At 53.2% G+C, this 24,323-nt stretch overlaps 2 protein-coding genes and 1 pseudogene across 2 annotated transcripts; all 3 read left to right on the plus strand.

Annotated features, from left to right (window-relative positions):
• Positions 1-4,173: 4,173 nt before the first annotated feature.
• LOC136134687 (small ribosomal subunit protein uS2-like) lies at positions 4,174-7,262 on the plus strand (annotated as a pseudogene).
• Positions 7,263-10,959: 3,697 nt separating this feature from the next.
• Positions 10,960-12,020, plus strand: POP7 (POP7 homolog, ribonuclease P/MRP subunit). The gene is made up of 2 exons (XM_065893385.1): positions 10,960-11,083; positions 11,341-12,020. The coding sequence occupies exon 2, from the start codon at positions 11,351-11,353 to the stop codon at positions 11,771-11,773; it is 423 nt and encodes a 140-aa protein (XP_065749457.1). The 5' UTR covers positions 10,960-11,083; positions 11,341-11,350; the 3' UTR covers positions 11,774-12,020.
• Positions 12,021-21,113: 9,093 nt separating this feature from the next.
• EPO (erythropoietin) lies at positions 21,114-23,560 on the plus strand. Its single transcript, XM_065892377.1, has 5 exons — positions 21,114-21,248; positions 21,801-21,943; positions 22,181-22,267; positions 22,502-22,681; positions 22,831-23,560. Exons 1-5 carry the CDS (start codon positions 21,236-21,238, stop codon positions 22,987-22,989), a joined length of 582 nt encoding a protein of 193 aa, XP_065748449.1. The 5' UTR covers positions 21,114-21,235; the 3' UTR covers positions 22,990-23,560.
• Positions 23,561-24,323: the final 763 nt, after the last annotated feature.

The raw sequence follows: 24,323 nt of genomic DNA on the forward strand, positions 1-24,323 counted from the left end.
GGGGCACATGTGCAGCAAGAACCACCCCAAATTCACAAGCACACTTTGTGAGTTTTAAACCATTTTTAATTTCTCGTTAGAATTTTAAAAATCCTTCCCATAGGGACTTCCCTGGCTGTCCAGTGGTTAAGACTTCACCTTCCAATGCAGGGGCTGTGGGTTCGATCCCTGGTTGGGGAGCTAAGATCCCACATACCTTGCAGCCAAAAAACCAAAACATAAAAACAAAAAAACCCACAGAAGCGATACTGTAACAAATTCAATAAAGACTTGAAAAATGGTCCACATCATTAAAAAAAAAAAAAAAAAAAACCTTCCCGTAGCCACTTCTCACCTCCTCTGCTCTAAAGTGGGGCTTTTTTTTTTTTTTTTCCCTATCCCAAACTCCAACTACAGATGTAAAAGCCAGGGCAAACTGGGGTCCTTTAAATCCATCAAACCAGAGACAACACTGATACATCTGCTGGCTGAGAAAGACAGGCCAGGAGTCTAAGAACAGAACTCACTTGACTGTAATCACCATGTGGGACCCCTCGAGGTCCCTGGTCCAGGCCATGGCAGCCACACAACGCCCAGATCTGTTCCAACCCTGCCCAATGACACACCAGACCTACCATCTAGGAAATAAAACTGAGGCTGGGGTGAGGGTGGGTGGCCTGGGACTGCACAGGGAACGGTACCGATGAAGGACCAGAGAGCAAACACCCACACTGTGAGAAGCTAAGGGGACCAGCCTGTTGGTACCCAAGGTGTTTCAGATGCAAGCCAAGGGGCGGGGGCTAAATTGCAACCGCGTGTCAGCTCTCGGGCAGCAGAAAGGCTGTGGAGGCTGCTCTCTGGAAAAGCAGCAATGAGAAGCAAGAGGGGAGTGAGACTGGGGTGAGTGGAAGAAAGAGCTGGCCAACAAGTACTGGTTGAGCATCTATCCCCGGGGCTAGGCCCGGCCCTATGATGGACCAGACCTGTACGCTCACTGGGAATTCTAGTAATGGCTGGGTTAAGACGTGAGAGATGAGGGTCTTTTTAAAGTTAACTTGGAAAAAAAAAAAAAAGGAAAAGTGTGAGGGGCCGTGACTGGGGAGCTGCTGCATCAGGGGAGATGGGCTGGGAAGGGCCCAGCCTGGCGACAGGACAGACTAAGTGTTTCACACGGCCGGGCAACCGGGAGGAAGACCCCAATGACCAAGCACTAATGTCGCTCGCTGAAAGGAAATTTAGGCGAAGACCCAGGCGAAGTGCTGTGGTTAAGAGGAGAGGCTTCCACGTTAGCCAGAAGTCACGGAAAGCTTGGACTTTAAGACCCGCCAGGCCCAGCTCAGGCCGATAAGAAACCGGAGGCGCGTTGGTGGATATCTCCGGGGAGAACCGGGCATTAGGGTCCCGGGCCCCCGGGCGGAGGATGCGGGCGGGGGTAGGCGGGGGGCCTGGGCCGGGCTTCCGAGGGCCGGAGAGCTACCGTTAGAAGCGCGGGGGTGGGAAGGAGGCGGGCCGGCCCGGGAGGACGGCGTGCCCTTCAGGGAGGGGGCGCCAGGTGCGGGGGCGCGGGCGGCCGCCCCCGGGAGGGAGCCGGCCTCCCTCCGGGCGGCGCGGGGGCTCGGCCCGCGCCGGGGGAGGGTCAAGCGGGGAGGGCCGGAGGGCGGGCACACCGGGCGTCGGGGGCGGCGGCCTCGGCAGGAGACGGGGGAGGGTCCGTGCCGGCGGCCCGCGCTCCCGCTTTGGCTCTCGCAGGCTCGGCGCGGCCGCCTCGGCGTCGGGGGCGGGCCTGGCCCGGGCCCGGCCGCGGGCCGGGCTCCGCGGGGTCGCCGGGCGCTTACCGCGGCGGGCGGGCGGCGCGAGGCTCCGGTCCCGGGGCGTTGGCGACGCGCGGCGGGCCGGGGGGCGGCGGCAGCGGGGGAGGGGGCGCTGGCGCTCCCGCGGCGGCCGCTCCTCTCTGTTTGTGTTTGTAGCAAGATGGCTGCCCGCCTCGCACCACGTGACGCGGACGCGGGGCCGCGGGGCCGCCCCCTCCGCCCCCGCCGCGGCCGCCGCCACCGCCACTGCCCCCCTTTGCTACTCCGGCCCGCTCCGACCCGCACGGCCTAGCGCGCTCCTAGCGTGCCCGGCGGGCGCGGCCCGGATGCCCGCCTCCCCTGAGCCCCCCCCCGGCACGTGACCTGGGAGCCCGGTGCCTCACGTGACACAGCCTGCTGCGGGCCGGGGGGGTTGTGAGGGTGTCCCCGGGGTGCTCCCCGGCTGCCCACCCCCCCGCACGCGATGCGCGACCATCGCGACGAACGCCGCCGCTAGCGGCATCGCCCGCCTCCCGGACGGTCGGCTTCCTCCGGGAAGCCCGCCTGGATTGAAGGAGACCACGTACAACCCAGAGGTGTGTTCGTCGGACATCCCCGGGGTATACGAAATAAACGAGGAACCTAATGGTTTAGAAACAAGTCCGAGGCAGCACTGGCTGGTGAGACCTGGAGTTTCTTTCTGGCTCCGCCACCGACTAGCCCCCTAGACCTCGGGGGCGAAGGAGTTGACGCTGTCGGGCCTCAGTTTCTGTTTTATAGTAAGGTATTGATGCTCTGCTCCGCCCCATCCCTGGCCCCCATTCCACTCCCTTCCGGAGTGCTGAAAGAATTAAAATAGGTGACTGTGAAAGGCTTCAGAAAGAGAGAAACTACTATGCAAATGTGAGAAGTAGATTGACACCGCCTTTGTTTAAAAAGGAGGCTTTCAAGAATGACTTTTCCGATTCCCTGAACTTTTTAGGATGAAAAAGTCTTGTGTGTGTTTTCACCGTTTTCTTTGGAAGTTACGCCAGAATGTATACTCTACTTCCCAGCTTCCTAAAACAGCCGTTACCAAAAACAATATAATCCTCAGGACAGGGAAGGGTAAATTCAGACTTGGAACTTGAGTCCTCTGTGTTTCGCCAAAACGGAGCGCCGACCTCCGGAGCTACCAGGAAGGCCCTTTGTTCTTGCACGGAGCACACCCCAGGTTTCTATGCACTTATAGTTTTCGTGTCTGCTTTTTTCAGTTCCCTTGTCTTTCTTGCAGTCAGGATTCCTGCCTCAGTGTAGTCAGTGAAGCTGCTTGTTCACAGGCTGGAAAATGCAATTGTTTAAAGCGAGGGCTTATGTGCTGGTTCCATCCCATACTGACCGTGGCCTTGGGCAACTTTACTCATCTCTGAGTCTCTGGAGTGTATGGTAAAGCACTTAACACAGTGCTTGGTATAGGGCAGGCACTCCACAAATGTTAGCTAGTGGGGCCTTCTGGGTCCACAATATTCACATTGTTAACTGTGTGAAAATATATCAACAGAATCCAATCTCCAATCAAGTTCTTCTCCTAGAACAAAGTTCTCAAGTTTATGACAGCTATTTTTTCTTACTCCAAAGCTTTTGTTGTTGTTTTTTCCCACCCCACTTTCCTAGATGTGTCCTACCCTCTGAATAAGGTCTTAGCCTTTTGGCCTGTTTTAATGATTAATTAGCAAATGTGAGATTGTAAATTATAGTGGAGAAATGGTACAGGGGAAAGAGGGGGGAAAACCCCTGTGAAGGGGAAGCAGTCAGGGACAGTGGTGGCCTGTGCTGAGCAGGAAGGAAGGGCAGGATTTGGGTAGATTTAAGAAAAGTGAGCATCAGCTTTAGAATAGTGACAAGCCAGGCTGATGGGAGAAGAGGACCTGGATTGCCAGTTGGATGAGAAGTGAAGTGAAACTTAAGTTGAGGGCTTCGAATGCTATCGTGAAAATGTTTTTGATTGGACAGTAGTACCTACCTACCTACCTACCAGATGCTTTGTGTCAGGGAGAGCACGCTGGACTCCAAGGTAGAAGATTGGAGTAACTGATCGATCGCCCTGGGTTTCCTGTATACCAGCTTGTGATCCTGGCCAAGTAATCTCCCCCAGCCGTAAAGTGAGAGTGCGTTCGCTGCTGATGACACTGTGGAAATTGAGTTGCATAAGCACCCTCTCTGAGAAAGGAAACAAATCAGAACTGTGAATCTCCCGTGCAAAATTAAAGAAAAGGATTTGAATGAAGAAAATCACTTGGACCTAAGATATTTTTGTTTATTCAGGTTTATTCAAGACTATGCCGTAAAATGCCTTAGTCTGTGTTATTTTAAATTTGGAAGCTTTTGAACTAAACAAAGAGTTGTGGTTAGATGATTTATCGAGATGAAAGGGAAGTCTCAAGTAAGAGTAAACAGCCAAACTCTCTGCCTTCTTTTTCTAATGAGCTAAGTTCTTTGGTCAATCAAGTGTAAATGCTTGTCAAGTCACCAGTGCAAAACCACCACATTGCTAAATCCACTGGTTTGTAATCTCCTGTGGCCTACCAACAGCATATGACACAGCTGGTCACTACCTCCTCCAAGAAATGCTTTCTTCACCTGGCCTCCAGATCACCATATCCCTTGGTTTTCCTCCTACCTCATCAGCTGCTCCTTCTGAATCCTTTGCTGGTTCCCTCCTGCTTCCCCATCTCCCAGGGCTCAGACCTTCCAGACCTCTCCATGGTAACAGGAGGTACTGCACAGGATCTGAGCCCAACTGCTAGATGTTACTGCCTCACCTTAGCCATCGCGTCCTGTGGAACACCTTGCATCCCCCCAAGGTCATGTTGGCTGTACCTCCTTGAGGGTCCACTGAACCCTACCCATGCTCCACGCTGAGCAGTGGCCACACAGTCTTGCTCATCTCGTTTGCCGTCCCCAGTAAACTCTGAACTGCTCAGCACAGTATTTTCTAGGGTGTATGTAGTCTTCCCCCAGCCAAATGGGTCTCCTTGATCCCACTTATTGCTGAGTGGTATCCCATGGCATGGATGTACCGCACTTTAACCAGTCACCCATTGAAAGACACATGCGTTGTTTCCTGACTGGGGCTTTTACAAACACTGCTATTACAAAAACTGCTATGGACATTTGTGTACGAGTTTGTAAATTCCCATGTGTGCTCTTGCTGGGTCATATGGTGAGTGTACGTTTAATTTTAGAAGAAGCTACCAAACTATTTTCCAGAGTGGCTGGACCATTGAAGATTTCCACAAACAGTGTATGAGAGATCCAGTTTCTCTGCATGCTCCTAAACACTTAGTATTGTCAAAATTTTTAATTTTAGACATTCTAATAGGTGGGCAGTGGCATCTCATCATGGTTTTAATTTGCATTTCCATAATGGCTGTGTTGAACATCTTATGTGCTTATTTGTCATCCTTATACCCTCTTTGCTAAAGAACCCTCTGTTCAAGACTTTTGCCCATTTTCTATTTGTTTTTGTTTGTTTGGTTTTGTTTTTTTCGGCTGCGCCGGGTCTTAGTTGCAGCACTCGGGATCTTCGTTGTGGCACGCGGGATCTTTCAGTTGTGGCATGCGAACTCTTAGTTGCAGCGTGTGGGATCTAGTTCCCTGACCAGGGATGGAACCCGGGCCCACTGCATTGGGAGCACGGAGTCTTAGCCTCTGGACCACCAGGGAAGTCCGTAATTGAGTTGTTTTCTAACGCTTGAATTTAGAGAGTTCTTTATTCTGGATACAAGTCCATTGTTGGATATGGGATTTGCAGGTATTTTCTCGCAGTCCGTGGCTGGGTGGTCTTTCACAGAGTAAAAGTTTTTAATTTTGATGAAGTACAATTTATCAATTTTTAAAGCATATATTACTTTTCACATATTTATTTATTTATTTGTGGCTGCGTTGGGTCTTCGTTGCTGTGCATGGGCTTTCTCCAGTTGTGGCGAACGGGGTCCACTCCTCGCTGCAGTGCGCGGGCCTCTCATTGCAGTGGCCGCCCATGCTGTGGAGCACGGGCTTCAGGCACGCCGGTCCCCAGTAGTTGTGGCACGTGGGCTCAGCAGCTGTGGCTCACAGGCTCTAGAGAGCAGGCTCAGCAGCCGTGGCGCACGGGCTCAGCTGCTCCACGGCATGTGGGATCCTCCCGGACCAGGGCTCGAACCCATGTCCTCTGCACTAGCAGGTGGACTCCCAACCACTGTGCCATCAGGGAAGTCCTCAATTTTTTTCTTTAATGGATCGTGCCTTTGGAGTTGTATCTAAGAACTCTTTACCTGACCCTATGTCATGAAGACTTTTTTCCTATATTTCTTCTAAAAGTTTTATAATTTTCCATTTTATGTTTAGATCTACCATCCATTTTGTGTTAATTTTTTGCATAGGGCTGAGGTTCAGTTCTTTGCCTATTTATTCAGTTGTTTTAGCACCACTTGCTGAAAAGACTCATTCTTTCCCCATTCAGCTGCTTTTGCACCTTTGCCAAAAATCAGCTGGCTGGCTTTTCTGCGCCAGCCAGACAGGGGTCCATACGGCGTTGTTCTGGACTCCCATCGTAACTTAAAAGGAAACTTTCACAATTTCCAGAGCCTTTGATGTCCTGCAAATGAAGGAGGAGGATGTCCTCAAATTCCTTGCAGCAGGAACCCACTTAGGTGGCACCAACCTTGGCTTCCAAGTGGAACAGTACACCTACAAAAGGAAAAGTGATGACATCTACATAATAAATCTGAAGAGAACCTGGGAGAAGCTTCTGTTGGCAGCTCATGCCACTGTTGCCATTGAAAACCCAGCTGATGTCAGTGTCATATCCTCCAGGAATACTGGCCAGCGAGCTGGGCTGAAGTTTGCTGCTGCCACTGGAGCCACTCCTATTGCTGGCCGCTTCACTCCTGGAACTTTCATTAACCAGATCCAGGCAGCCTTCCGGGAGCCAAGACTTCCGGTGGTTACTGATCCCAGGGCTGACCACCTGCCTCTCCCAGAGGCCTCTTACGTTAACCTGTCTACCATTGCTCTGTGTAACGCAGACTCTCCTCTGCGATAATGTGGACATTGCCATCCCATGCAACAACAAGGGAGCTCACTCCATCCCAGTGGGTCTGATGTGGTGGATGCTTGCCTGGGAAGTTCTGCGCATGCATGGCACCATCTCGCGTGAACACCCATGGGAGGGAGGTCATGCCTGATCTCTGCTTCTACAGAGATCCTGGAGAGATTGAAAAGGAAGAGCAGGCAGCAGCTGAGAAGGCTGTGGCCAAGGAGGAATTTCAGGGTGAATGGATTGCTCCAGCTCCTGAGTTCACTGCTACCAGTCCAGGTGGTGGACTGGTCCGAAGGTGTGCAGGTGTCCCCGTGCCTCTTCAGCAGTTCCCCACTGGAGGCTGGAGTGCTCAACCTGCCACTGAACACTGGTCTGTAGCTCCCACTGCTCAGGCCGCTGAGTGGGTAGGAACAAGCACTGAGTGGTCTTAAGCAGTTCTTCCACAAACTCTTGAAATGGAAATAGGTTGATGGAAAATAAAGTTTCTTAAAAAAAAAAAAATCAGCTGGCTGTACTTGTGTGAATCTATTTCTAGGTTCTCTATTCCATTTTATTGATTTTTGTGTCTGTCCCTTGGCAGATATCACACTGTCTTGATATTGTGTTTACACAGTAAGTCTTAAAATCAGGTGGTGTGATTCCAACTTTTTGTTTTTCAAAATTGCTTTAACTTCTCTTGCCTTGCCATATAAATTTTACAATAAACTTATTTACATCTACAAAACTTCTTGCTGGGATTTTCATAGGAATTGCATTAAATTTGGAGAGAATTGACATCTATACTATGTTGAATATTCCAATACGTGGACACAGTATATCTCTCCATTAATTTAGATCTTTGATTAGCATTTTGTAGTTTTAAGCAGAGTTTGTACATGTTTCGTTACATTTATACTTAAATATTTTTCGCTCCCCCTCCTTTCCTCCTCCCCCTTCCCCTCTCTCTCTGGAGTGATTGTAAATGATTTTAAATTTTGGTTTCCAGCTGTTTATTGCCAGTATATAGAAATACAATTGATTTTTTTTTACTTTTTTTTTTTTTTTTGGCTGCCTTGGGTCTTCGTTGCTGCGCACGGGCTTCCTCTAGTTGCAGCGCGGGGGCTACTCTTCGTTGTGGTGTGCGGGCTTTTCAATGGTGTCTTCTGTTGCGGAGCACGGGCTCTAGGCACACAAGCTTCAGTAGTTGTGGCTTGCGGGCTCTAGAGCACAGGCTCAATAGTTGTGGCGCACAGCCTTAGTTGCTCCGTGGCGTGTGGGATCTTTCTGGACCAGGGCTCGAACCCGTGTCCCTTGCATTGGCAGGCGGATTCTTAACCACTGCGCCACCAGGGAAGCCCTACAATTGATTTTTGTATGTTAATCTTGTATCCTGCAAACTTGCTAATAAGCTAATTTATTAATTATATATTTTTTTAGATTCCTTGGGACTTTTTATGTATACACAATCATGTCATCTGCAAATAGAGACAGTTTTTTTTCTTCCTTTACAATCTTTTCTTTGCCTTATTGCACTGGCTGGGACTTCCAACAATGAGAGTGGTGAGAGATGACATCCTTCCCTTGTTCTTGATTTTAAGAGAAAGGTGTCCAGTCTTACACCATTAAGTATGATGGGAAGCTGTAGTTTTTTTGTAGATGCTCTTTACCAGGTTGAAGAAGTTCCTTCCATTCTCTTTTTGCTAAGAGCTCTTATCATAAATGGGTACTAAATTATGTTAAGTGGTTTTTCTGTATCAATTGACATGATCATATGTGTTTTTTTCTTTAACTTGTTAATATGGTAGATAATACTGATTGGTTTTCTTACACTGAACCAGTCCTGCATCTTTGGAATAAACTCTACTTGGTTGTGGTATATCATTCTTTTTATATACTGCTGGATTCAGTTTGCTAACATTTTGTTTAAGATTTTTTGTGTTGTTCATGAGAGGTATCCATCTGTGATTTTTCTTCTTTTGTATTATCTTTGTCTGGTTTTGGCCTCATAAAATTAATTAGGAAATGTACCTTCCTCTTCTGTTTTCTGGAAGAGATTGTGTAGAATTTGTGTTACTTCCTTTTGTTGTGTGTGTGGTAGAATTCACCAGTAAAACCATGTGGGCCTAGATATTTCTTGTTCTAAATTTTTTTTTTAACTATGAATTTAATTACCTTAATAGTTACAGAGTTATTCAGATGATCTATTTCATCTTGGGTTAGTTTGGTAGTTTGTTTTCTAGGAGCTGGTCCATTTTATCTAAGCTGTGAAATTTATGTGTGTAGAGTTGTTTGTGTTGTTCTCCAAGTATAATTCAATGTTTATGGGATCTTTAGTGCTATCCCCTCTTTCATTTCTGATAATCATAATTTGAGTCTTCTTTTTCTTGTTCTCTCTTTTTTGTCAGTCTTGCTAGAGGTCAATTTTACTGACTTTTTCAAAGAACCAGCTTCTGGTTTGAGTTTCTTTATTGTTTTTCTGTGTTCAGTTTCATTTATATTTGCTCTTTATTATTTCCTCCCAGCTTCTCCCTTTGGCTTTACTTTTTCTAGTTCCTTGAGGTGGAAGCTTAGGTTATGCTTCCATTCTTTTAAAAATACTGTTCAGTGTTTCCAGAATACTCCTTGCTTCCCTGAAGAATTCCTGTTTGTCCATCAAAACTCTGTTCAGGTGTCACTTCTGAGATGGAGTAAGGTTGTAGCCAGCATTCCCTCTTCAACCCCAAATAACCCCCCAAACTTGTAAGAATGTGAAACTAAAAGAACCACAGGATTTAAGTGGTGCTGGGAGAGAAGTTCTCAGGAGCTTGGCCTCTTTCCAATCTCCAGTCAAATGGGGTCAGACTCTACCCCAGGCAACTAGAGAGAGGTCTGGGGTGGGGGGGCGGTGTGCATAAAAATGCCAGCTCAGGGACGTCCCTGGTGGTCCAGTGGTTAAGACTCCTCGCTCCCAATGCAGGGCACCCGGGTTCCATCCCCGGTCAGGGAACTAGATCCCACATGCTGCAACTAAAAGCCCACATGCCACAACTAAGACCCAGCACGGCCAAATAAATAAATTTTTTTTAATTAAAAAAAAAGCTAACGTGTAGGCTTACAGTTTGTAAGGTTATATTGGGTTTTGCAACTCAGTAGCAAGACAGGAATTCTCATCCCCATTTGAGTGATGAGGGAACTGAGGTCCTCACTGCAGGTCTAACTCATTTTCAAGTGGAACTCTACAGAAGCTAAACCAATCTGGGCAGAAAACCCCTTCCCACTGGTCTTGGGGAGCCACCAACCCCCAGGTGTTGCCCTGCACTTTCCCGCCAGGGGGCGCACGTCCGTACTCCCAGGGGGCGGGCAGTGACCGAAGAGCTGGTGGCGGGTGGGGGTGGTGGAGGGGTGCGAGCGGGTCAGGGGCCCTAGGGGAGCTGTGAAGGCTGGGCCTGCGGCTCATAGCTCGCGTCCCCAGGGGCTGGCCTGGGAGGTCAGCCCTGCCAGACGCAGGGAAGAATGACGGGTCCCCGTGAACTGCAGAGGAGTCCCGGAGAGCTGTCCTCCGCCAAGGGCCGGGCCTCGCCACTCGTTACCCGCCCTCGGTCTTTGGGCAACAGGAACCTTGGGCGGGAGGCCAGTTTTGCCAACTCTGCCACACCTCCTCTGACCCGAGGAACTGCGATGGACGCGAGAGTGCAGACTTGACTTCAGACCCCTTCGCGATCACGTTCTATGGAACTCGCTGCCCTCCCTGCTATCTTTGGAAGACCCTTACCCCCAAATCCTCCACGCCCCTACAATAGCCTCCTCTCCTCCCCTCTCCCCTTCGGGACACCTCCGCGAACCGGGGACTCGGATTGGCCCAGGAAAGCTGACCTCCCCTTCCCAGACCCTCCCCAGCTCCGACTTGGTACACGCCTCCTGCCTCTGCGCCCCGCCTGGGAGGCGTACACGTGGTAGATCCCATCACCCCCGGAAGCCTCGCGTTACTCAAACACATCGCGCGGTTTTGCGAGCTCTCAGGAAAGGGGCGGGAGAACGGAGGCCAGGCAGGCGATTCGTGGATCCCGCGGGCTTGGCTGCAGGGGACGAGCGCGCGTGCGCACTCGGCACCCTTTTCAGGAGCCAGGAGCCGGCTGGGTTCTAGCGCTCGAGCGTTCCGGCGGTGTTCACCTTTCCTTCTTGGGGCCTGGGGGTCGCGAGAAGCGCCCTATATTCCGGCCGGTCGGCGCAACGCTTGAGTGCCCTGGCAGGAGAGCGGGCCGCGGCGCGTGGAGAGCACTGTGGACCGGAGAGAGTAGGCGCGGAAGAGCTGGGGAAAGGGGGCGGTGGAGGGGCCTGGAGGTTGGGGGCGATGTGATGAATGAGTAGGAACTGGGGGTGGGGGAGATGCGGGAGCTTGAGGTGAGTGGAAGGGAATAGAGGCGTCGAGTGCGCCTTCTCCCGGCTTCACCCTTTGGGCAGGAAACGGGGTGGGAAAGGAAGCGTTGGTCGCTTGTCACCCCTGGCTGATCTCGTCACCCCCTGGCTGATCTCGTCTCTTCCTCGTGCCAGGGCACACAGCATGGCCGAAAACCGAGAGCCCCGCGGAGCCGTCGAGGCTGAGCTGGACCCGGTGGAGTACACCCTGCGGAAGCGGCTCCCCCACCGCCTGCCCCGGAGGCCCAATGACATTTATGTCAACATGAAGACTGACTTCAAGGCCCAGCTGGCCCGCTGCCAGAAACTGCTGGATGGAGGGGCTCGGGGTCAGAACGCATGCAGTGAGATCTACATCCACGGCTTGGGCCTGGCCATCAACCGCGCCATCAACATTGCCCTACAGCTGCAGGCTGGCAGCTTCGGGTCCTTGCAGGTGGCTGCCAATACCTCCACCGTGGAGCTTGTCGATGAACTGGAACCAGAGATTGATACGCGAGAGCCGCTGACCCGGATCCGCAACAACTCGGCCATCCACATCCGTGTCTTCAGGGTCACACCCAAGTGATTGAGATGAGGCTGGCCCACCTTATCCACCCACCCCCGTACAGCTAGGCTCAGATGTGGCTCTTCGTGTACTGAGTACTGTCCTGGACCTTCTTCCAGAGCCATGTAGGAAAAAGCCTGTCCCCTCGCAGCCCAGAGGACTCTGAATTGAGAGGGCAAGTACTGTCTTTTGTTGGGCCCAAGCAGTGGGGCCTCCTGAATCTTTGTGGTCTGTAACCATTGTCGTATACAATAAAAAGTATCAAGTTGTGTTGGTGCCCGGCCACCCCGCTGCACTGCCTCTCCCCTGTGTAAATTCTGGAAAGGAGAGTAGGAAAGAACTTTACAAGGATTTAGGTACAGTAGGGGCACCCCAGTGTTTCCTGCCGTCACAGAAAGCATAAATTGTACTACGGACACTGCAACCTGAAACAGACTTCAGCACAGTGCAGAAGCCTGACAGTTCCAATGTTTGCTTTAAAATATTTCATCCTCACAGAAGAAGGCAGGGCAGATAAAGTATATACTCTCACCCGCTGGAGTGCAGCCGGGGTGTAGTTGTATGCTAGGAAAGCATCAGGGTCTCTGCTGGCCGTTCCCAGGCGCAGGAAGGGTGAGGGTTTAAGGGTGAAGAGGGCACACAAAGATGGGGGCCTCCTTTGTGTCAGCCTGTGGTAGGGACTGAGACACTGCTTCATTTGATTCCTGGTCCTGTGGGGTCCAAATTGTTCTAAACAACTATGGTCCAGAGCCCTTCAGACCCTCGTGGCTGGGCTGTTCTAAGCAGGAAAGGATTGCCTTCCCTTTGAATTACTGGGCACACAGGTCGTAAGTACTTTTTTGTTGGGATATTTGTAGGAGGATCTGATTTTTCATGTTTATCAAACAAGTCAACCTAAAGCAATTTTTATCAAAGTGGCTGGTGACCCATATGTGGGTCTTGAAATCAATTTACTGGGTCAAAGTCTTTTAAAAAGCAAGTAAAAGAAAAGTACAACTTCAATGATAATATTTTGTTGACACTTTCAGTTATAGATGTGTATATAGACACATATGTGCTAGTTATGACATCAGTTTTACTGTTGGGCATCAATTTTACTGTTGGGCGAGGTCACAGGAGTTTGAAAGCCTTTGATCTAAAGGTTAGTAACAGAATTTGGTTCTAGTTTGCTTGAAGGCAGTTTGCTTTGGGGTTCTGAAAATTAGCCTTCTCGTTTAACAAAACCTCTCCTTCTGGCTTGAGTATTCCTGTTGACGAGGGATTCATGCTGCGGAAGTGACTGCCAGCCACTCAGGAAAGTGAACTCCTTACAGAAGGACTAGCGCTTCATTCTAACAACTAAATACATGCTGAGTGCCTACTGTAAGCCAAGGCCTGGGCTGGGCCCTGGGGATACAAAGATGGGTATGAAATGGCCCCTGCCTTCAAGGAGTTCACCACTTAGTTGGGAAGGTGGATATACCAATTTTTTGTGAGATGAGTAAGATGTGTTATGTAAGAAGTAAGAATAGCCACGATACAGAAGTGTGGAGAAGGAAATGGCTAACTTCCTGGTGAGGTCTCAGATGGTTCCACCTTTTGACCTGGGTTTTGAAGGATGAAAAGGAGCTTGCCAGGCAGAAGAGAGGGGAGAGGGCATATCAGACAGAGGGATCAGTATGCATAAAGGGGATTCATGAACAAGCAGGGTGTGTTCTGGGACTGGAGGGTCACTCGGGCAGCTAGAAAGTAGCTGCGCAGGCTTTCTCTAGTTGCGGCGAGTGGGGGCTACTCTTCGTTGCGGTGCGCGGGCTTCTCATTGCTGTGGCTTCTCTTGTTGCGGAGCATGGGCTCTGGGTGCGCGGGCTTCAGTAGTTGTGGCTCGCGGGCTCAGTAGTTGTGGGTTGCTGGCTCTAGAGCACAGGCTCAGTAGTTGTGGTGCACGGGCTCTGCGGCATGTGGGATCTTCCCGTACCAGGGCTCGAACCCGTGTCCCCTGCATTGGCAGCCGGATTCTTAACCACTGTGCCACCAGCGAAGTCCCTCCCTATCAGCCTTGACTGCAAGACTCCCTTGTCCAGGAGCCCCCAGTAACGGAGTGGGGAGCCGGCAGGGAGCTGGAGGGAACTATGTGTGTCCCTGCACGTATGTGCTCCGCTCTCTGCTCCTGGCCTGGGCCCAGCAGAGGTGGTGGCAGCAGCCCTTCTGCATTTGGTTTGTTTTGGCAGCTACGTCTCCCAGCTTATTTGTTTGTTGTTTCTACTCCGAGTTCTCTCACTGCTTGCCAGTGGGGCTTCCCTCAGTGGCAGGTCTGCGGAAACAGCCCCTAGTCATTGCCACCGAAGGAAGAAGGGGTGTGAGGGCAGGTAGGGGGCGTGGGGAAAGCTCCCGCATCTGTTGGAGTCCATGCGTGGTGGACCGGGCCCGGAGCTCTGCATTCCTTCTGCAGGGAGGCCAGTGCTGGCCTCTGCTTCCCTCCCTCTTTTGTTTTCTGAAGTGTGTTCCGTCACAGCTTGGGAGGTGATGGGGGTAGAAGGCGTGTCCAGGTGCAGTTTCCCTCCCTTTTGCTCAACCACTATGGAGCCCACAGAGAGTGCGAAATGGCCTCCTACTTCAAAAACAGATCCCCAGAGGCCAGATTGGAAATGCTTGTCTTGGAGGTGAGTGTAGACCTTTTCTCATCATCCGTAGTATTATTGAGCATCCACTGGTTGTATGGAATCTGTGTTAGGCGCCAGGTCTGCCTGGGGAGGTATAAACTCCTGGTTCTCTAAAAACTAATAGGAAAAAGGACAGATAGATTTAAAAAGACAAATCACTTACGTGGTGCTTGGAGCTGTCCTAGCATTAGTAAGGGCTCAAAAAATAGTAAGGGCTACTATTGTTAGCTTGAGCCATTTTGCTAAGGAATGGTTTGAGCCTCTTCATGGGGATGGGGAGAGGGGAAGGAAGGTGATTTGTGTGTGTTTGGTTTACAGGGCTGGGTTATTAGTCCTGTCGGCTTTTACTTTTGTGGCACGCGTGGCAGGGAAGAAGGGAGGCCCTCAGAGCACATGAACTGGTTTGGATGGGCGGACGATCCTTCTAGGTGAGTTCCCAGTGCTTGGTCAGGAGTTGGGGGAACAAACCCTGGAGCCTATAGGGAAGTTGGACTAGAGGCATGTGTCAAATGTAGTTCCTTAGGGAAGAGATATCCCGCTACACAGATTTGGGGGTGAGGCAAATGTTATCCCACCAAGAGAGAAGTCTGTGAAAATGACCACTTATGACTCCATCTTCCTAATGACATTATGGGTGCTTTTTAATTGATGTGTTTTGGTTTAGCCATATTTTCTAGCTGGTCAATGATCCTGTATTGTTTTTGTAACAGGAAAACGTTGTTTTCTTTTTTTACAAAGCCTGTTCCTTTGGTCTGTTCCCTAGGTGGGGTGATCAGGGGAGTTCCTTGTCAAACTGCTGAGACGACTTCAAGGAGAGGCAGCGATTCCATTGTGCAGTCCTGACAGATGAGTGGCTGGATGCGTGCACGCACAGGAGGACAGCTTGTGATTGGCTACCCTGTAACAAGTCTCTGCTCCCTTAGAAACACCAAATGTCTTTCACTGGAAGTGTGCAAGCAGAGGGTGGAAGTTCGCCTTCATGGGATGTCCTAGGTCCCTTCCAGCTCAGAGTCTATGAATCTTGTTTGCTGCAAGAAAAATATACTTTCCTGAAAGTCCTAAAATTACTTGCTGGTTGATGAAATAAGACATGAACAGAAGGTCTTGCTTGTATACAGATCGGAGGATGCCTCTGTCAAGCAATAGGTTCTCGTAACTCATTGGCTATCAGTGAACCATGAACAATTTGGGAAAATATTTGCTAAACTTGGAGGTTTAAGAGTATGTCTAAGGCTTGTATAAACTACCTTGAGTAGATCTTGGCCTGTGTTCCTCCAAGTAGGAAGAGCCTAAAGAGTTCATGCAGGGCTTCCCTGGTGGCGCAGTGGTTAAGAACCCACCTGCCAATGCAGGGGACTTGGGTTTGAGACCTGGTCTGGGAAGATCCCACATGCCGCAGAGCAGCTAAGCCCGTGTGCCACAACTACTGACCCCGCATGCCACAGCTACTGAAACTACTGACCCCGCGTGCCACAGCTACTGAAGCCCGCGTGCTTGGAGCCCATACTCCTCAACAAGAGAAGCCACCGCAATGAGAAGCCCGCGCGCAGCAACGAAGACCCAACGCAGCCAAAAATAAAATAAATAAAATTAAAAAAAATAGAGTTCATGCAAAATCCTTAAGCCCCATGTTAACAAAATGAAACTTTTGTGTTCACGACTGCGCCCCTGCAAAGATCTTACATGGGAGAAAAACATTACTCTCGTTGATATTGCCAGTAGTGTTTTAAGTTAGGATTTTCTAGTTTTATTTTTGCATGGACAGGAAAGCTACTCTGACCAACTTAGCAGCTCTGTCTTCTGATAAAGGATGGGTACCATGGGAAGGAGCTTGGGAATATTCAGCCATACTTGTGAGCAAGAGATCCTAAGATGGGGTTGACACTTCATAGAAATCTAATCTGGGGAAGTGTTTCTGGATCCCAAGGTGGAGGTCTTGGTGCTTTGGGCGCCCTCCTTCAAGGACACAAGCACTGGAGGAGAGGCAAGAGACAAGTAACCGAGGAAGCTGGCCTGGTAATGCGTCAGGCCTCATTCAGTCCAAGGTCCTTGGGACTTCTCCGGGCCTCCCTTGGGAGGAGACCCATGTTAATGGGACAAGAAACCCCTGTTTGGCCCCAGGCTTTGAATAAACTAAGTGTGAGACTTGTCTTGATATCTGTGTCTTCACCCCCGCCACCCCCCAGCTCCCACAGTGATGCCATTTCACTCAGTTTTGTTCAGTGGCAAGTTTCTGCAAAGAGCAGTGGATGTGCACACCCGGCGGTACCTCCGTCTGCACCCCACTATCCCCATGACCTTTACCAGTGAGTTGTTTGGTAAAGGTACAACACCGGAGATAAGGTGTCATGAACCCATGCCCAGCTCCCCAGAGGGAACAGTGGAGGACGCCGGAGGAGGGCTGACGAACGTGCTGGAGATTTGGTCTCCAGGCCTCCAAAGCCAGGACAAGTAGCAGCCACAGTAAAGCAGAGCGCGCCGTGATAATTGCTAGCATTTATTGATTACCCCGTGCCGGGCATTACATAATCACACGACAGCCCTGGCAAGCGATTACTATAGTTTTTTTTACCATCCCCAGGCTCAGACGTAAAGTCACTTGTCCACGTCAGGTGCTAGTGGCACAGCTCAGGCCTCCAATCTGGGCTCCCTTGTTTGCCAGACAAGCCCCGTTAGCCTGCTGAAGCCACAGAGCTGCTCGCTGAAAACAGAAACCCAGATGTCTGGTTCTACTGGCTACTTTGTGGCCAAGTAAGCAGAACTTCCCTCAGTTTCTCCAAAGTGACCTTCGCACAGGACTTCCTTCTGCTGTCTGGCAGGAATCCCTTCTCCAAGTCCTCACTCCCTTCCCAGTTCCCCAAGCGCCAGGAAGCCCTCCCCCACCGCACCCTCCAAGGTCCCGGCCACCTCACTTCCCAGCACAGAAGGTCTTTTGGGCTGCTGGCTGAACTCCCGAGCCCAGCTGAGAAGCCACTGCTTGGAAAGGAGGAGGGAGGAGAAGTCCAGAGGCCCCCCTCATCCCCAGCACGACTCCAGGCAGCTGGGACTTCGTGCTGCCTGGGGGTCTGCGACAGCTCAGGGGGCTGTAAATTTGCTTCTTGGATTTTCAGTCTGAATTGGCTGCCAGGAAGACTCCATGGAACAGAGCCTGCCTCCACCCCCGCCATCCTCTGGTTCAGACCCCGCCTCGGGGGGCTGCCTGCTCAGGAAGTAGATGGAGGCCTCTCAGGCCCCCACGAACCCAGAGCTAGGTTGTCCAGGCATGGCTCCAGCAAGCATTCAGAGGATGAGTAGCTCACTTCCTCCCTCTAGGTCTCCCATTCTCTGGCTGAGGTGTCTGGAGTGGAGGGACCACTCAATGCAAACCACACTTGAGGGAAGCCCATAAACAGGCAACATGCTGGGTGCCCAGTGCCACCCAGGTGAACAAGACCTGCCTACACTGTCCTTTGCTCTCTCCTCCGGTTAACAGAGCATGACTCCAGAGAGCACCATTCTCATCAGGGTCGATATGAATGGCGCCCCCTGGAGTTGTGCAGTGCTCAACCGTGACAGCTGTATATGGTGGCCCGGTCAGGAGAGGCCTAAGACGTGTACATAAAGGATGGCAGCCCAGAGCAGGGAGACAGCTTCCTGCTGGGGTATCAGGGAAGGCTTCATGGAGGAGGTAATGCTTGGGTTTGGGCTTTTGAGAGCCATAGTGGGAGGGGGAGGGTGATCCAGGTGGAAGGCACATAGTGAGCGAAGGGCAGGAAGCAGCAAACCGTCTAACTGAGCTCATGTGATGCAGGAGAGTGGGAGTGAGCAAAGTGGGAGAACAGGCTGGAAAGGTAGGTGGATGGCAGAGCACAGAGGGTCTTAGTTCAGAGGCAACCGGGAGCCACTGCAGGCTCCTGCTCTGGGGAATGCCACGAATGAGCTATTCAGTGGGAACGTTACTCTAGTGGCAGGGCTGGGGATAACTGGAGGGGATGGTGCGGAGACCCTCCGTGGTGGTCCTGGCAATGGTCCAGCCCCGTGCCAGAGAAATACAAACAGGCAGATGGAGGGGGCACTGGCAGGGGGGTGGTGGGCATCGGAGGGAGAGCCCTGGGTAGCTTCCTGCTCCTCAGGGGCCCCTGCTGTCAAGGCTGGATGGATGGACCCTACTGGGCAGTATCCACAAGCACCTGGGTTGAAGTTGGCTCCTAAACCAGCCTCTGCCCTCTTGGTAGGATTACTACAGCTTAGGGATTGGGTGCAGGGTGAGCTGAGATCCTCTACTCTGCCCTCTCTCCCAGGCTGCAATCGCAGTTCTCTCTCCCAAAGCCCCAGCGGATGAGCCAGCGTCACCCCTGTCCAGCAGGCCCCAGCAGCTAGGGGCTGGTGCTCAGGGCCCATCTCCCATTCTCGAAGGCAGGGGCCTGGGGACCTCTGACAAGCCGGTGTGAGGGCAGAAGCAGGTCCCACAGCCCGAACGGCTCCTCCTCTCCTCCGGCTGTGTCTACTCCCCCCACCATCTGTCCCCGGCCCCTCTCCATGGTCAGGTCAGGGCAGTGACGCAGGAGTCAGGGGACCCAGAGAGCAGAGGCTGGGGTGTGTGTGGTGGGTCCGGACAGAACGCATGTGCGGACGTGTGTGGACGTGAGTGTGCGTGTGCTTGTCCCACAGCTGGGATCTTGTCCCAGAGCTGGGCTCTGAGGGCCAAGTGGGGCTGGGAGGCTGCCTGGGTGCTGAGGAGGAAACGGGGACCAGAGGACGTAGTGAGGTGTGCAGAGCCACAGCGGCTGCCCACCAGGTTCGGGGAGGACCCCGAGAGCAGGATCGCAGTGAGCGGAGGGCAGGGGAGCGACTCGGGCCCTCGTTAGTTCCCACAAGCCTCTGCCTCCCCACCCCTCGCATTCATCTTCCTGAACCCCTCTTTGATCAGGCTCCTCCCCCCACCCCTTATCTCCCTCCCTCACCTCCGTCACCTCTCAGCAGGCATCCCTGCCTGCTTCATCGAAAATTGCCACCTCCTCCGACACTCCTGGGCCTTTTTAGTTCTTTTAGCCATTGGAGCTCCTCTTTTATTCATTCTCTGTGTTCATCGTCCATCTCTCCACTAGAATGTCAGCTCCACCAGGGCAGGCATTCTTGTCTGTTTCATTCACTGCTCTATCCCCAGGTCCCTGGCCAGGAGTAGGTACTCTTATATGTATATTTCTTGAATAAATGAATGAATAATTCCCACTCTTTCCAAACAAACTCCAAATTCTTCAGAGGGGCATTCAAGGCCCTTCACAACCTGACCTCTCCCTAACCGCCACCCTAGTCTGATCTCCACCTCTCCCTCCCCCACCCCACCCTTCACCCCAACACACCTGACCCACCAAGCACTTGGCTGGACCGGCCTCTGCACCCACCTCACATCTTTTCCCATTGAAATCTTACCCACCCTTCAAGGCTGAGCTTGTTGTCACCTCCTGCAACAAATCTTCCTTGATTTCCCAGCTAGAGGTGAGCTCCCCCTCTTCCAAACTCTCACAGCTCGGATCTGCACACTCCAGTCCCCGTGCACAGTTCCGTGTCCCCACCTTATCTCTATTGTAAACTACAAACTCCAGGAGGCAGGACTTAGGGCTCAAAACACCTTTTTGTCCTGAAAAGTTCTTAGTCAATTGTCTTGCACAAAGAAGGCACTGAAGGCATGAATGAAGTATCTCTAATATCGTGGGACTGGGGAGGGAGTGAATGAACGTATAAATAGCCACCGGTATTTGTAGGACTTCCCTGTCTTTTATGAAAGCTGCATGAGCTGGGACTGGTGCTTTCATGAGGCCCATTTGACAGGTGAGAGCACTGAGGCTCAGGGACTCAGGCCACTTTCCAAGGTTTGATAAGCCAGCTAGCCTTGGACTCCTGCCCCCCCCCCCCCGGAGCTCCCCCGCTGCCTCAGGGCTTTCTAGAAGCCACAAAGGCTTAGCTGCAAATCCCAAGGGCCATCACTCTGGGGGTTCACTCTATTTCAGAGTTCCTAAGAATTTTACCATGCAGACTAACCTAAAAGTTCAATTTCTGGGTTTTCAGGGTCCTCAAAAGTGAGGAGTGGGGGAGAAGACCCCCTCAGATTTCTTGCTTTGTGCGGCCCCGTTAAATTTCTCAACAAGAACACTGGTTTCTAGAACAAGAACTAGGATCGTGAGAAGGAGGCCATTGACTTGCCCCGCAGGCACCTTCCGGGCTTCCAGCCCTAGCTGCCTCGCAAGAACCCAGACAGTCCCAGCTCTGAGTCCCCGCCCAAGACTGGGACGCCCCCTTTCCTGGGGGGACGTCGGGGTCCCCAGCCTTTCCCAGAATGGCACTGCTCTCGCAGCGCAGCCTTCTGCCCGTCCCGCTGCGCGCACCCAGCCGCCCCTCCCGGGACCCTGGGGTCCGACGACGGGCAGCCCCGCGCCCCGCACCCGCCCCTGCCCCTGCGGCAGCTCGGCTCCCGCCCCGGCGAGCCCCCGACCCAGGCGTCCTGCCCCCGGCTCTGACCCCTCCGGCCCCCCCCCCTCCCGCGACCCCTCACGCACACAGCCCCCCCCAACCCCCCACACGCACGCACACAGCTGATAACAGCCCCGACCCCCGGCCGCCGCCGCAGTTCCCCGGGCCAACAGTCCCCGGGCCAACCCCGGCCGGCCGCCTCGCCGCGCAGTCCTCCGGACCCTGGCCCCGGGCCCTGCGCGCTCTGCCCCGACCCGGGCTCGGCGCCCCGGACGGCGGCCCCCTCCTTCGGGCGGCGGGGTGGCTCTGCCCCGCCGAGCTTCCCGGGATGCGGGCCCCCGGCGCGGGCACCCGCCGAGCCCCAGGTCGCTGAGGGGCCGGGCGAGGCGCGGAGATGGGGGTGCGCGGTGAGTACTCCCGGCCGCGGGAGCGCCCGCCCGCCCGGCCCCTGTTTGAGGAGGAATTTACCGCTGGGGCTGTTGGCCCCAGGGTGGCCGGGTTCAAGGACTTGCGACTTGCCAAGGACCCCGGAAGGGCAAGGGGGGTGGGGCAGCCTTCACCTGCCGGCCGGGCTGGGGGAGTCCCCGGGAAAGTCGGAATATGAGCTGGAGACGCGATGGAGGACTGGGGGTCCAGGGAGAAGAGGGGCGGCTACGTGGGTGCCGAGGAAGCTGATACCTGGGTCTGGGAGCAACAACTCGGATTTGCGAGAGGGGAAGCCTCTGTCACACCGGGATTGAAGTTTGGCCGGGAGAAGTGGATGCCGGTAGCTGGGGGGTGGGGTGTGCACGCGGCCGCGGGATTGAATGAAGGCAAAGGAGGCAGAGCCTGAGCGCTCGCAAGGTTCGGGCCGGGAGGACTCGCGGGGCCAGAGCAGCGGGATGGGTGAACGTGCAGGTCCAAACCACCCCTTCTCCTGCAAGTCCCGGCCTCACACTCAGCCCGGCTCTCTCTCCTAGAATGCCCTGCCCGGCTGCTTCTGCTGTCCTTGCTGCTGCTTCCTCTGGGCCTCCCAGTCCTGGGCGTCCCCCCACACCTCATCTGTGACAGCCGAGTCCTGGAGAGGTACATCCTGGAGGCCAGGGAGGCCGAAAATGCCACGGTGAGGCCCCCTCCCCAGGACCTTCCACAGAACTCACCCTCAGGGGTCCAGGGTCTCCCCCAAGATCCAGGAACCTGGACTCCCCCCTGGCACTTGCTTCAGGGGTGGAAGCGGGGAGCCAGAGCCCCCAGTAAAAGTAATAAGAGTGGTAGTCCCCAGTGCACACCTGGAAGCTAGGTAAGGGGCGAAGCCAGCAGGAGCCCCTGGGGCCCCTGATTCCAGGCTTGTGCATTTCAGATGGGCTGTGCTGAGGGCTGCAGTTTCAGTGAGAACATCACCGTCCCAGACACCAAGGTTAACTTCTATGCCTGGAAGAGGATGGAGGTGAGTTCATTTTTTCCTTCCTCTTGGGGAGTCTCATTTTGGGAACCTCCTAGGGCAGGGAGGAGAATGATAGAAGAAACAGAGCAGCAAAGATGAGGGCTGAATGGAATATGTTCATTCATTTATTCATTTGTTCATTCATTCATTCAACAAAACTGTTTGCTTGGGGCTGCTGAGAGGGAGGAGGGCGGGGCTGGCTTGGGCCAGCTAACTCCAAGTCTCCGCTCCCTTTAGGTCCAGCAGCAGGCTGTGGAAGTCTGGCAGGGCCTGGCCCTGCTCTCAGAAGCCATCCTGCAGGGCCAGGCCCTGTTGGCCAACTCGTCTCAGCCATCCGAGGCCCTGCAGCTGCACGTGGACAAAGCTGTTAGCGGCCTGCGAAGCCTCACCTCCCTGCTTCGGGCACTGGGAGCCCAGGTACGTGTAGGACCTTCCCTCGCACTTGTGTTTGCCCTTTCTGTAAAATGGGAGAATGGCCCTGCCAAGGAATCCCTGCTGCAATTCTGTCCCAAATTCCCTCTCCTGCCGGGGTCCCCACCGGTAACCTTCTGTTCTGTCCTTGGCAGAAGGGAGCCGTCCCCCTTCCAGACGCAGCCTCCTCTGCAGCCCCGCTCCGAACATTCACTGTTGATACTTTGTGCAAACTTTTCCGAATCTACTCCAATTTCCTGCGGGGAAAGCTGACGCTGTACACAGGGGAGGCCTGCAGGAGAGGGGACAGGTGACCCGGTGCTCCCATCCCGGGCACGTCCACCACCTTGCTCACCACCACTGCCTGTGCCACGCCTTCTGCACCTCCACTCCCAACCCCTGTCGATGGGCCATCAGCTCAGCGCCAGACTGTCCCACGGACACTCCAGGGCCAGCGGTGATATTTCAGGGGCTAGAGGAACTGTTCAGAGCTCAACTCAGATCTAAGGATGATGTCACAGGGCCAGCCTGAGTCTCCAAAGCAGGAGGAATTCAGAGAGTTCAACTTAAACTTGGGGACAGCGCCATGCTGGGGAGACACTGATACTCATCTCAGTGCCTTGCAGAACCGTGATGCTGCGTGATGCTGGGACAAGCTGGAGGGCAAATAATTCCTTTTGCACCTAGCAAGCAGGGACAGGACGGACTGGAGAATTTAGGGGGCAAGCCATGAACTCTCCAGGTCTCATGGGGACTCCGTGACAGCAGAGCCCGCTGGATAAGGAGGGTGGTGGGAGCCGTGAAGATGGGATGGGGGCTGGCTCCTGGCTCTCACTGGGTCCAAGTCTTGTGTATTTTTCAATCTCACTGGCAAGAACTGAAACCGCAACCTGGCTCTTGGCTTTTCTGTTTTCCCGGGAGACCCCTACTTCCCTGGCTCTGCCCCCATCCTGGCAGCGGGCTGCAGGTCCGGGAAACCAGAGGTGGAGGGGGCCGGGCCCTACGTGCTGCCTCGCATGGCCTGTCTGACCTGTTGACCCCACTGGGCCTGAGGCCACAAGCTCTGCCCGCGCTGGTCAATAACGTGGCTCCATTCAAGGCTAGTCCTCAGTAGGCAGCTGCCATCTGGCCCAGGTGTTTTTATTTTTTATTTTTTTGGCTGAATCGCACGGCTTGTGGGATCTTAGTTCCCCAACCAGGGATGGAACCTGGGCCCTGGCAGTGAGAGCACGGAGTCCTAACCACTGGACCACCAGGGAAGTCCCCAGGATGATGTCTTTAGTGAGCCTCGGCTGCCGGCAAGGACACAGGAGCCAGCAGGAGGGGCCCCTTTGGGGGCTGGTGGCAGCTGCCAATGCTCCCTGCTGGACCCTCTTCTCTGTAGCCGCTTCTTCTAATGCCACAACCCCAGCACCAGCCTTTGCCATCTCAGCACACAAGCCCCCTCTAAATCCAGTGGAACTTTCCTTCCCTGGGGATGGTTACCATGAATGCTCTACCCTGAAAGTTGCCAAAGGGGCAGTAGTAGAGTGGGGTACAGTGGGAACCAACTTCCCAGACAACCATCTTGTTGATCAACCACTCTGCCCAGAGCTACTGCTGCTAGTTCACTTATATGACCTCATTTTACTCCTCACACAGCCCTGGG

Source organism: Phocoena phocoena, chromosome 15 (genome assembly GCF_963924675.1).
Source record: "Phocoena phocoena chromosome 15, mPhoPho1.1, whole genome shotgun sequence".
NCBI lineage: Eukaryota > Metazoa > Chordata > Mammalia > Artiodactyla > Phocoenidae > Phocoena > Phocoena phocoena.

Coding starts and splice junctions, on each gene's coding strand:
- EPO (XM_065892377.1), top strand. Junction 22,268..22,501: donor ATGCCTGGAAGAGGATGGAG/GTGAGTTCATTT, acceptor CGCTCCCTTTAG/GTCCAGCAGCAGGCTGTGGA. Junction 22,682..22,830: donor TTCGGGCACTGGGAGCCCAG/GTACGTGTAGGA, acceptor TGTCCTTGGCAG/AAGGGAGCCGTCCCCCTTCC.
- POP7 (XM_065893385.1), top strand. CDS start 11,351: ATGGCCGAAAACCGAGAGCCCCGCGGAGCCGTCGAGGCTGAGCTGGAC.